General features: G+C 43.0%; 1 protein-coding gene across 4 annotated transcripts in view; it reads left to right on the forward strand.

Annotated features, from left to right (window-relative positions):
- The window catches only part of CTNND2 (catenin delta 2), an 821,463-nt gene that overhangs the window by 442,864 nt on the left and 365,465 nt on the right, over positions 1-13,134 (forward strand). For all 4 annotated transcript variants that reach the window (XM_090276223.1, XM_090276225.1, XM_090276224.1 and 1 more), the window contains exon 7: positions 1,753-2,317. In XM_090276223.1, the coding sequence (XP_090132349.1) occupies positions 1,753-2,317 (565 nt within the window). The remainder of the gene's footprint in view (positions 1-1,752; positions 2,318-13,134) is intronic.

Here is a 13,134-nt window from a genome sequence, read left to right on the forward strand (position 1 = left end):
TGACCTAACAGATTCTTGCTGAAGGCAGGCCTGGGTGACGATACCTCACTGAGAGGATGGTGGTGGGTGAGGAACTCCATCAGATATGGAGGGTGATTACACCTGGAGAGTGAGAGGAGCCTGGCTGAAGGGCCTTAGCAGGAATCTTGCTAAAACTGGACAATGCAGAGATAAGCACAGAAAGTCCAAAAATCAGGGCCTAGTTGAAAACAGTTCAGAAGGGCCTGACTCAAGTCTGGTCAAGGAGAGACTCTTTGGGGTGGGTCAGGGTGGGGGCAAGAGAGAAAGGGGGAGAGGGAGAGAGATTCTTACACACATACATGCAAATATATAAAATATGTATATTATATATAAATACAGACAGACACACCCTCACACACACACCCCTCACAGGGAGAATGTCTTTCAACAGTCTGACTCCCTGTCTTTCCAGGCTGCTCTTAATAAGAGGACTGTGATGTTGCTCAATTAACTCCCTCAGATTTTCGCATGTACCTGACATCCCAGATAAAATCTGGAACGCTGTGGGTGTGCAAATGGAAGTGGCCAGTCTGTTATTTGCCAATTGCCATTCTAAAACGAGTGGAGAGGCATATTGAAACTTTTAATGGATAGCATCTGTTCAGTCTCTCTCCCCCTTCCCTTCATCTCATCAGCTTCCTCCTCCCCACCCAATTCCCATTCCCATCCCTAATTCCAAAACCTTCCTTCTCAGCTCCTCTCTTTCTGTATACAATCCTACCCCCTTTTCACACCAGCCTGCTCACAAGACCCTTTCTGCTCCTCCAGGAAAGCCTGGAAGATCCCAGATCTCCTGCCCAGAAGTGGTGGACAATGTAGTGTTTTCATTCTCATGCAAATTTGTCTCTGGATAAGAGTCAAGGAAAGTGCTTCCCCCTCCAACTGTCTCCACCCCCGCCCTTGTTGTCTTTTGTGTTCTTGTAAATAAAGGAGAGGCAACTGGCTTTCAATTTGAAGACACAGCTGCAGGGGGCTCTTAAAAGCCAGCTAAAGAGAGAGGGACATGCTGAAAGATTTGGAGCCCAGCATTAAAATCTAGAAAAGGGAGGCTTTTTTAGTCTTTTCATTTACAACTGCTCTGATTCCTCTAGATTTTTTTTTTTTTTAGTAATAAATAACACTGAAAGACCAAGTGTATTTATTCCAAAGCAGTATTTCCCCCTCCTTTTCACTTTTCTTGTCCAAAAAGAAGAGTCAACGCGACAATAGCACAGAGTAAACTCTAGGAAGTATGTTAATTCTTGATGTTCTCCAGATAGGCAGCTTAGCCAATTTTGGAGGTAGAAACTGTATCCAGTGAAATGACTGTGGGGGTGGATGGGAAAGATTTAATATCTGAAATTCTCATTAAAACTAACAGATCATGTTTGCCGTCAAGTAGACCATGGTGGCCCTCTTGGGTGGCCTTTTAAAATCTTTATGTGACTAATGCAATGCCTCTGCTATTCCAGAAACATATTGGCTATGTAAGCAGAATACTGTCCCATTTGCCAGACGTGATGCCCATCCCACTGTCAACCGGCCTTTGCTAGTTGGATTTTTCTTTCTATCAGAGAAACACCTGCCTGAGAAACTGGAGGGGCATCTTCGTCGGGATCCCACGCGCAGTTGCGCTCTCAGGCGGCGGAGCGCCCAGTTTCCCTCCCTCGCCTGGCGGGGGCCGGGCTGGGCGGGCGGGGCGCTGTGCTTCCCCCGGCTAAACGCGCGTGTTCTCTGCTCTCCCGCGCACAGGGCACTACGAGCCGCGCGGGGCACCTGCCAGGGCCAGAGCCCGCGCCTCCGCCGCCGCCGCCGCCACGGGAGCCGTTCGCACCCAGCCTGGGCAGCGCCTTCCACCTGCCCGACGCGCCGCCCGCCGCCGCCGCAGCTGCGCTCTACTATTCAAGCTCCACGCTGCCCGCGCCGCCGCGCGGGGGCTCCCCGCTGGCTGCCTCGCAGGGCGGCTCGCCCACCAAACTGCAGCGCGGAGGCTCGGCCCCCGAGGGCGCCGCCTACGCTGCGCCGCGCGGCTCCTCGCCCAAGCAGTCGCCCAGCCGCCTGGCCAAGTCCTACAGCACCAGCTCGCCCATCAACATCGTCGTGTCCTCGGCCGGCCTGTCCCCGATCCGCGTGACCTCGCCCCCCACCGTGCAGTCCACCATCTCCTCCTCGCCCATCCACCAGCTGAGCTCCACCATCGGCACGTACGCCACCCTGTCGCCCACCAAGCGCCTGGTGCACGCGTCCGAGCAGTACAGCAAGCACTCGCAGGAGCTGTATGCCACCGCCACCCTCCAGAGGCCGGGCAGCCTGGCAGGTAAAGGGCTCGCTGCCCACCTTCCCTGGCTCCGCCACCGGGGCACCTGGGTGCACTGTGGGTTGGCTGGCTGCAGGATGGAGGCAACAGCTGGGCTTGAGTAGAACTCAAGCTGGGCATGTCTATGGGCCGGGGGCCAGCATCTGCAGGACATAGTGCCAGGGCGTTCCTAGGCTGTTAGTGTCTAAACTGGAATATGCCGCTTCTTTCTTAAAAGTACGTCATGCAGTCTCTCAGACTCCAATTCCTCATCTGAAGATTAAGACACTCATAAAATTAAGTAAAATTTAATAAAGAATCACATAGACCTGTTGATTGTATCCAGAAAAAGACCGAAGCAAGTAAAACTCACAATATTTATGTGATTACCTATAGTTAACCACAATTAGTTGTAGAAGAAAGTAATGAATTTCCCCCAAAGCAGACATTCAATTTACATGGATTTCAATAGTAGTGAAAAAAGTAACCAATGATGAACTGCCTTGAAATTTTACTACTTTGTTATGGGTGGAATTTATTGTATTTTGTCTAAATTTAGTTAATGAGAAAAGTAAAGGACTCCCCACACTTATTGAATTTGCGTAGATTCCAACAATGGTTGGAAAAGTAACAATAATGAAGTCCCTTGGATTTGTTACCTGCTTATTACAGGGACAGAGGGGCTGGGCTGGACTGGGGTTGAGAGAAGAAACCTGCTTTTCTCTGTGGATACCTCAGAGGTGACATGTCTGTGGTCGGTCATTTTGTCCATCAAAAACCAGGCTGAGCTGGTGACTGTTGGTAGTACCATATGTTCAGCTAAACAAGACACGGTGCTTGAAAGACTAATGTGTTGTCTCCTAAAACACCTGACAACTAACCTGGATTTACTGGCAACCTTTTTCTTCTCATGAAAATATTAGTTAATTGTGGCACTCTAGGAACAGATGCCATGCTCATAGGTTTCCTTTCTTGACATAAATAGATGACTGTGAAGATGTAGGATAAAAAAAAAGAAAGGAAAAAAAAGAACTTGTTGCATACACAAGGCAAGTGCTCAAGGGCATCTTTCATTCTGCACAGTAATTGTTGGAGAGAACTGGCCTAATATAACAAGGCCACGCTGGAACTCCACTGCCCCCAAATTATGCTATGTGTGTTTACTGAAATGAAAATGGTATTCTCTCTCACTCACTCCTTTGCTCTCTTTAAGAGAATTTTGGAGGTAGATCATGATTAATGCCAAGCCAGTACCAGTACCAAAAGATCTGTAAGGCACTGTGGTTGACAGAGAGGGCTAGGAGACATGTATGGAAACTTTGTTTTATAAGTTTCTAAATTATTAGATCATGTCAAAGAATGGGGAACTGGTGGAGCTTGTGGGAGACTAAAGCACCATGACACTCTTCTCAGCCACCACAGAGAAGAGGAAACAACCCATAGAGTCCTGGTGACTTGCTAAAAGTCATTTCATTACCTACGCAGACCTGGGGAAAGAACCAGATGTCTTAGCTTCCAGCACTTTGTCCTACTGATTATATAGGCTAAGGGTGTGCATGCTCCACTCATCATTTTAGTAAAAATAGGGAGTGTGGGTCTGGCGAAGAGGTTGGGGGTGTGCCAATGGAGCAGAGATAGAACCCCATAGCTCCTTATATTATTGAATTTAGGAAGAAATTGTGAAAGTAAATATGTTGTGAAAACTGCTTGCACTCTAGTATCTGGAACGGATGTTTCTGAGGTTTGATGTGATGTGTGTGTGTATGTGTGCATGCACGCAAGTGAGTGTGTGTGTGTGTGTGTGTGTGTGTGTGTGTGTGTGTGTGCTGGGGGAGAGGGATGTAGAAGGCTTTGTCCAGAAAGGAAACTACAGTTGGTCAGCACAATCCCTTCTGCCTTCACTTTGATACCTGTTTCCATCTGTTCCTCAAATTCTCTGACTATATTTCATTTTTGCCACCTGGTAAAAAAAATCAACTTGCCATTGAACATTTTAAATTTTAAAGCAACAATGGACACTTTTAATATTTGAATTACTTTGTTTAAAATGAAGGCTTTTAAATATTCATTTAAAGGTTCTTCTCATGCAGATTGCTGCCGGTGGTTTTTGAATTTAACATTACAAGGTGAGACCAAAGTAGGTTTGCAGAGTTGTGAGTATGTGAAACAGAGTTTACTCTTGTATCATTATTAAGTATTGTATTACTTCCCATGTGAACAACTGTAAACTACTTTGGCCCCACCTTTTATTTTATAACTTCACAAAAATACTTCATATGCTCCATTTAGAAATTAGAAAACTATGGCCCAGGAAAGGTGTGTGGACAAGACTCTAGTGTTTGTAAGAAATCAGGAATGTTGGAGCTTTTAGACTCTATACCTAAATCTGGGTTCCTGATACCATTCCAAGCATCATAAACTTTGGAGCCACCTGGTTTACTAACTGAAAGTACCATTAAAGTCAAGACTGAAAAATAGCTTTTGGATTTTCAAGGTTGTGATTTTGGAGATTTGTCACTGATAACTAGGATGTGTGAATATAGGATAGGTAGTGACTTTCACTTTTAAATGAATTAATTCATTTAATATTTGTCTATTAAGCACCTCTGATTCACTGGCACTGATTTGGAGCTTAGGGATACAGTAACAATCAATATCAACCAATATCTCTGGCTTCATTTCAAATGGAGAAGACAGAAAATCATCAGGGTAAATATTTTTGATACAGTGACCAGGGAAAGCTCTAACTGGAAAGCAGCGTTGGAGTCAGTCATCAGGGAAGTTAGGGAGCTGGCCATATGAATGAATATCTAGGGAAAGGGCATTCTGAAAAGAGGGAACAACAAACGCAAGGCTGGTCAATAGGGACACATCTAATATGTTTGCAGAACTGCAAGGAGACCATTGAGGGTGAATCAGAAAGAAGGGTGAAAAAGCAATGACAGGAAGTCAGTGAAGTGACCAGTGAGGGAAGTTCTTGCAGGTCTTGATGAGGACTTGGGGATACTGTCTGTGCTAAATCGGTGGGAACCATTGGAAATTTCAGCAGAGGAATGACACAATCTGACTTAGCTTATAACAGCCTCACCCTGGGTGCTGTGTGGAGAATACACTGTAGGGGGTCAAGGGCAGAAACATGAATAACAGCAGTTGAGAAGTTATTGCAGTAATCTAAGCAAGAGATGATTTATGGTATGGGCCAGGATGGTGGTATTGTAGGTTATGAAAAGTAGTGTAATTCTGAATGTATATATGTGGTAGAGCAGACTGGATTTTATCATGGACTAGGTGATGATGATAAGAGAAAAAGGACTCAAGTATGTCACTGACCCAACAACCAGAAGAACAGAGCCATCACTGACTGAGATAGGGTGTGCTGGAAAGGGATATGGTTAGGTTTGGGGACAGTGATGGTAAATATTAAGATCTTGGTTTTGGAAATGTGTTATCTGTCTATCAGATCAAAATGCATGAGTGAAATACACAGCTGGATATGCAAGTCAGAGTTCGGGGAGAATTTCTGGCTGGAGATAAAAATTAGGAAGTCATCATCAGGTAGGAGGTATTTAAGGTCAGGAGTCTAGAACAAGTCACCTAGGAATTAAGTATTGAGAGAAGAGATCTGGGGACTGAACCTTTGTGCCTCCCACAAATATAGAGGTCTGGGGGTTGAGAAGGAACCAGCCCAAGGAAAAAATAAGCCAGAAGCATAAGTCAGTGTCATTTCTTAAAAGTCAAGAGAACAGCATGTGTCAATGTAGATCGATAAACTAGGTCCAGTACAATTAAAAAGTCAAGACAAAGGAAGTCTGCTTGATGACATTGGTTTAGCAGACTGTACTCACTGGCAACATTGAAGGAGTAGTTTCAGTGAAGGGTAGTGGTAAAATCTTAATGGAAGGTGGGAGAAAAACTGGAGACCAAAAACATGCATAATGTTTTCAGGAAGTGGTTGTTGTTCAGCGACAAATATTTCCAAACATTTAGAAGTTCTTAATCAGGACTTTAGGTCATCAGTTGTGCAGGCACTTGGTAAGGGACACATGCCCACATGTTCCACTAGATCATCCCGATGGCCAAGCTTCCTAAAATCTGGCCAGAGACGTCAGAGTTCTACCTCTCTGTGAAAACATCACATCTCAAGTGAAACCTAGAACAGTATAATTTCTTAGATGTTAAGTCATCAGAATCCAAAGATTCCTTAGAATATTTTCTTTCTTTCTTTCTTTTTTAAATTATATTTCTTTTCACTGTAGAGTGGTGCCGAAGTGGAAACCCAGCTCTGCATTGTTGGAGGCCCCTAACTTGTCTGCTTGAAATTGTTTCCTCATCTAGGTTTTCACAATAATATCTACCTTCTCTCATAATTTCAGACATAAATAAGGAAATGTATATAAAATGCTAGTACATTGGCTGGCTCAGTAGAAGTTAACTCATATTATTTAATAATACCTTCCACATTAACTTGGATAGGCAAGAAAGAAGTTATTTGTTCTGGCTTCAGACACAAAGCATGTCTTTTGAGTCCCCAAACATGCCAGTTTCTGTGTTGGGCACACAAAGATGAGTGAGGGATAATCCTTGCCCTCAAGAGACCTAGTTGGTAATGGATATAAGAATGGACAATGTGAAACCCAGTACTCAGGTGAGACAGGTCAGTTATTGAGGGAGCACACTAGAGGGGCATGTAACAGGGGGGATCAGACGTGCACTGTGAATGCTTCTTAAATGCAGAGGCTCCAGAGCTAAGCAGTATAGATAGAACTAGTAAGAAATAGTAGCTGGAACAAAGTCAGAGAGTAGAGCAGAAGTGTGGGAAGATGGGGTGTGAGAAGGGGTAGAGATGACCAGAGATGACCAGCATAACAGGCCTTCTTGAGCCAGAAATGAGTGATGGAGTGGGGAGTGGAGATGAGGGAGGAGCGGAGTGGTATAGTGCTTGTGGTTTCATCCTTCCAGCAGAAGGCTCACCTGATCATAGCGGCACACTAGAAGCTTCATTCTGGGCGCTGTGTGGAGGAGGGATTTTCAATGAAAAAAATAGCCGCTGCTCCCAGATCTAGTTATTAAAACTTTCACCCACTTATTTTGACACAAGACAATTCAAAAATGATCACTTGTAAGTAGTACAGGAAAAGAAGGCTAGATAAATGACATAAGTAATTTTTCCATTTTTCTCTTGACAGACTGCTTAATTTTATTTTTTATAATTTAAAAGTTAAATGTATTTATTTTATTCATGATGGATAAGATTAGGTTAAGAAAACATACTGCAATATAAAGCATTTGCAAATGCCAGGCATTGTGCCTGACACTTAGCAAACTGTGTCTCTTCTTCTCCAGCAACTTAATGTGTTAGGTACAATTTTCACCCCCATTCCACAGATTCAAAAACTGAGGCTAATCAATGGTAAGTTTCTTGCCCAAAGTTATGTGGCCAGAAATGACAGAGATGTGATTTAAACCTACATTACTTTGAGTCCAGTTTCTCTATGCTCTTAAATATATACAATATGTGGGTAGAGATAGCATATTTTTATGTCATTGGAGAAAAACACCAAGAATATAAAAATGCAATATAAATTCTCAACTTTTGTAAATGACTAGTGATTTTAAAGAAAGCAAAAATGTCTCAAAAACTGGTCAATGTTCTATTGAACATAACTTTACACACTACCAATTTTTATTCACTTTTGTAAGGGAAACATGATCCTTTCATTTTCTGGTTTACAGCAAAATTAATCCTGTTAAAAATAGAAATCTGAGTTGTAAATATGCATTAAAGTTAAGTCAGACATCCCAAGCATATTTTGAGGCAAAAGTGAAATGGATTAAATGTAGATTTGTACCCAACAATTGCAGCAACAAAAAAAGTTAACCTAATATGGAGAGGAATTTAGGCAAGGCATATCCACCTTTTACCACTCCCCCCACCCCCGCCCCCACCAGAAGGACATCAAACTCAGTATTTTGAGTGGATCACATACTATAAGCCCCAAATTTCACATATTTGGAGATTTCCAATCCATTCCCTGACCTGCTAATGTTTCAGGTGCACCTGTTATAAGAAAGAAAACGGAAAAAGAAGCCTAATCCTAGATAAAAGCTTTGTGATCTCTGCTGTCAGGTTCTCAAAGGAAACATGAAGCCTCCTCAGATAATGAGCCAGTTTGTTTAATACAAGGCACTTGAGATTTGGTCAAAATGCAACATGATATCTGACTGCTGCTGCTTCCTTAAATTGCATTTCCTGAAGGTGATATTTGCCTGCAGGGAACAAACACTTGATCAGTGCTTGTGAACCTCCTGCTCACCCATAAGTAAAAAAAAAAAAAAAAAAAGAAATTCCTAGTTTAGATTTACTAATTAGAATGTGATCAGCATGTGGAATCAATCAACACTTTAATCTTCCTTTAAAGGTTGTTAAGTTGACTCTCTACCTGAATTGGAAGCCAGACCCCTCCCCCAACCACAGAAGCACTGTGGCATTCCACACTGGCTGTGCCCCTCAGCCCCAGCCCCCTCTTCAGATACACTAGCTCCGGGATCCCAGCCCAGGCCCTCTCCTAGATCAACAAGCTTGAGAAGTGCAACTTGATTCCCACGCATTGACCCTTTCCTGCTTTCACCATCAGAGTGACTATTCTGCCCTGACCGGGTAGCACATTGGTTGGAGCATTGTCCCATACACCCAAAAGTTGCAGGTTTGATCCCTGGTCAGGTACGTACCAAGTTTTGGGTTCAATCCTCTGGTCGGCATATGTATGGGAGGCAACAGATCAACATTTCTCTCTCTCTCTCTCTCTCTCTCTCTCTCTTTCTCCCTCTCTCTTTTACTCCTCCCTCTCTCTCTAAAATCAATAAAACATATCCTCAGGTGAGGATTTTTTAAGTGACTATTCCTTCAGCCTTTTACCCCCCTAGAATTCTGGGACCCCACTTTATAGCAGAGAACCCTCTTCTGAGTGGCCTCTGAGAGGGTGGATACCAAAATCTCGTCAGTACACCTCCTCTGCGCTTGCTGACTCTTGTCTAATAGCCTCAATCTGCTTAGGGGCCCAGAATTCCCAGAAATGGCCACCAGGCATTCCTTAGTAACATCGCTTTATTCAGCCTCTCATCACACTTATATTGGCATCTGGTTTCTGTCCAGTTGTGTCTGGGTTAGACTGTAGTGGTGAGAGACTGTTTTAACATCCTATCCCATTACTGTAAGCTGGTGGCTGGGTCTGAAACTCAGTATCTGCGATGCTAGGTGGCCCTAAAGGCCTTCCTGATGTCTTTCCTTTTTTTTTGGTGATTCATAAAAATCTCTTCCCTGCTGACCACATGGCAACCTTGCTACTTAAAATGGAATGAACAAGATTGTTTTGTTTTGTTTAGTAGGAAAATGGCATCGTTATGTAGAATTCTATCAAAGCTTTTGTATTACTGATACTTAAATGATTTTGATCATGCTTAACTAGGAAATGTAAATTTAAAAATTGAAACTGTATCTTGGACAAGAGTTTAAGATGGCATACTCTGACTGTTCATTTGGCTTTCCTGTGTCTCAGACCACTTGAAAAAATCACATACAGAATTACAACAGCAAATGACATCACAAAAAAGACAAGAGTACAGAGGCCAGAGGCCAGTGTTGGGTGTCACCAACAAGCAAACCTTTTTAGGAATTTTCTAGAAAGCAAAGTAGATAGGAGTGATAAGCAATTAAACTGTAGAAGTGTCTCCCAAGAATCTGCTCTGTCAGCACAGCGGTGGTGGATTAGCCATCTTCAGTGAATTCTTGGACATCTCAAGGGTCAGAGTTGAGCTGAAAAGCTGGGGAGAGAAGAGAAGCCTAAAGATGAAGAGATCCATTGAAAGTCCAGGCTTGAGGCATTTCTAAGTTGGATGCCTCCTCCCATTCATAGCCCCTCTCCTACCAAAATGTCACCATATAGCCAGTGGCCACTCCAACGTGAAGAGCAAGAGTTGAAGAAACTGAACAATCCGAGGAATTAGGCATGGGTTATGGATGCCCGTGGCCTAGATACAATTTATTTCATACAGGCCTGTGGGGCAGAGAGCTGGCAGGGGCTCAGGGCTGCCCCCCAACCTTCTCCCCCTGAAGGAAAGTACCAGCCTAGATGCTTCACCCTCCCCTCACAAAGTATTACTCAGGGACACATAGTGGGAAAGATTTCTATTTAGGTCGTGGCAGAAGAAGCTGCTGCCCGGTTATATATTAACAAGGATTACGGAGGAATTGGGGAGAATTAGAATCATAAAAAATAGAAAAGTGAACTGTCTCACGGCAGAAAGAGACAATTTACAGAAGAAAAGAGATTAAAAGAAGCAAGCAATAACTTCAGGTTAAGTGCTAAGGAGGATTTAAGAAGATCTTGTGTTAAGTAAGAACTATGATATGTGAAAGGATCAAAGAACAAGAGAATATTTCTAGGCCACAAAAATATAACTACCCAAATTAAAGATTTGATAAAATGACCAGATAATAGTCAAAGAACTCACAGGGAAGGGAGAACATAAGTGGGGAAAGACAGAAAACATCAGAATAATTCAACAAGAGCCTTGAAGGACAAATCCGGGGCACCTATTATTAGAGTCTCAAAAAGAGATTGGAGAGAAGCAAGTTATCAATGAAGTAATACAGAAAAATTCCTCAGAGCTGAGAGACCTGTGCCTTCATAGGAAAGACCCTGCGCTGTAATCAACAATAATTCATATTATGCATCATGAAATTTTAAAACACCAACATAGAAAGAACCTAATGCCCTAGGAAGAAATAAAGCAGATGTCACCTGACTTGTGGTAGTGATATTAGATGATAAAGAACCATCCAGTGATGCTCTCAGAGTTCTGGGGTAAACTAATGTTCAACCTAAAATCTATATGTAGCCAAGTTATCCATCATTATAGGGAGGACCAAATATTTTCAAACTTCCAAATACTCATAAAAGTTTCTCTCCTGTGCACCCTACCCTGGAAAATTATAGCACTGGAGAATTTATTCAGCAAATAAGGGCATAAAACAAGAGAAATATGGTACCCAGAAAACAATGGACTCAGCTAGAATGAAGTCCCAGGGCAATGAAGAGAAGTCCCGGGTGTGGGGGGAAGGAGGGTGGTAGGGAGACAGCTGGGCAACAAGCCAGCAAGCAAAGAAAGGTGGGACTCAACACAAAAAGTCCACAGTCATGAATGTAGGCGTTAAATCCCAAAGAATTTAGGTAATTTTAATATCTAAGGATGAGACAATTAAAAGAATGAGTAAGAAGAATTAAGGAGGGAGGGAGTCATGTGTATATCTGCAGAAGAATGTCACGGGCAGAGAGAACAGCCTGTGCAAGTGTCCTGAGTTGAAATCATACTTGACCTGTGTGGGGAACACAATGGGGCTTCTCTGTGATTTTTTGTGTGACTTATAGTGGGGGTAACAATTATACAGTCATTACAAAAATCATATGAGATTGAGAGCGTGCCTATCAATTTTTTATTATTGTGCCCACATATTAATAGGGCCCAATAAATTATAACTATTGTTGCTATGGAGACTCATATCAGCCAAGCTTTACTGGGAATTCAGATAAGATGGAAGTCGTGGCTCCAGGGGTATTGTTGGATTGGAAGAGGATGGGAGTGACAACAGTTCAGAAATTGCTGTAATACCGTGTAGTTAGGATATGAACTATGAAAGAAGACCAAGGGCTGGGGGCGGTACATCTCAGTAGGAGGCCCAGGGAAGGACGCTTGACGTAGGCAGCATTTGAGGTTGGTTTGGACAGAGTGCAAATGTGGCAGGTACAAATAGGAGAAGAAGGGTATAGCTCAGGAGGAACGGGTTCCATATTAGTTATGAATAAGTGTCCACTGATGCCATGCATTCTGGGGATGTGGGAATGTATGTGAGATGAAGGCTGCATGCGGTCTGAGAGATGTGCCCCTGAACTGACTCGGAAGAGGTGTGACCATATTCAAGATGCACTGCGGAGAGAGTGATGTTTTTCCTAAGTACAGATTTGAACTCATTTTTTTTTAAATAAGGGACACTGAGATTTTTCTTTGAAAGAATAACTTCTCTAGAAGGTCTATATGCATTTTTTCACTTGGGGTTAGAATTCCAGGTACATATAAAAGAATATCTGAGATATTAGATATTAGAGGCAAGATGAGGGTAGGTGAGAAGTTTGAAGAGAAACAAATTAACACGGAGCCAGTTCTGGGTTCCCGTAAATGAAGCAACTCACAGGCTATTCCCTTTTACCTCGTTGAGAAATGGACCGAGTAATGTGCAGCCCATTGATTTGCTGGCAGTGAACTCTGAGAATCTGTTGGCTTTCTTTAGTGCTGCAGGCCAGACAGATGACTGTAGAAATAGGAGCCTATGGGGAACTGCCTTTAGGTGTAATAGCAAATCAGAGAAGGAAATGACAGAATGGGAAGAGACACACAGAGACACATGCAGCCCTGTGTTCCGTGGCTGCCCGGACTGTGGCTTCTTAGCTGGGTCCTCAGCACCTAACAATGGAGAAAGCCTGGCTGATGTCTGATCCCATGGTGTGTGTTTCTCACAGCTTCAGGCTCTGTGCCTCTGAACTGTAAGTCAATGAAGTGTTGGGTAAAATGTCCCTGGGTCTCTTGTCAGTGCTTATACATTTTAGGTCATAGGTGTTAGGTTAATTAATTTGGGCCAACAGGCCTCTATGCTAGCTACTTACTTTAAGTGTTAGCATCAGTTCCATGATTATAGTTAACTAGTATTTCTGTCACAATATTGATGAGGCTTTTAAATGTTTAAATTATTTTTTTCAACTACAGTTTACATTCAATACTATTTT

This window comes from Furipterus horrens, unplaced genomic scaffold, assembly GCF_987537825.1.
Source record: "Furipterus horrens unplaced genomic scaffold, mFurHor1.1.pri manual_scaffold_5, whole genome shotgun sequence".
NCBI classification, from domain to species: Eukaryota; Metazoa; Chordata; class Mammalia; order Chiroptera; family Furipteridae; genus Furipterus; species Furipterus horrens.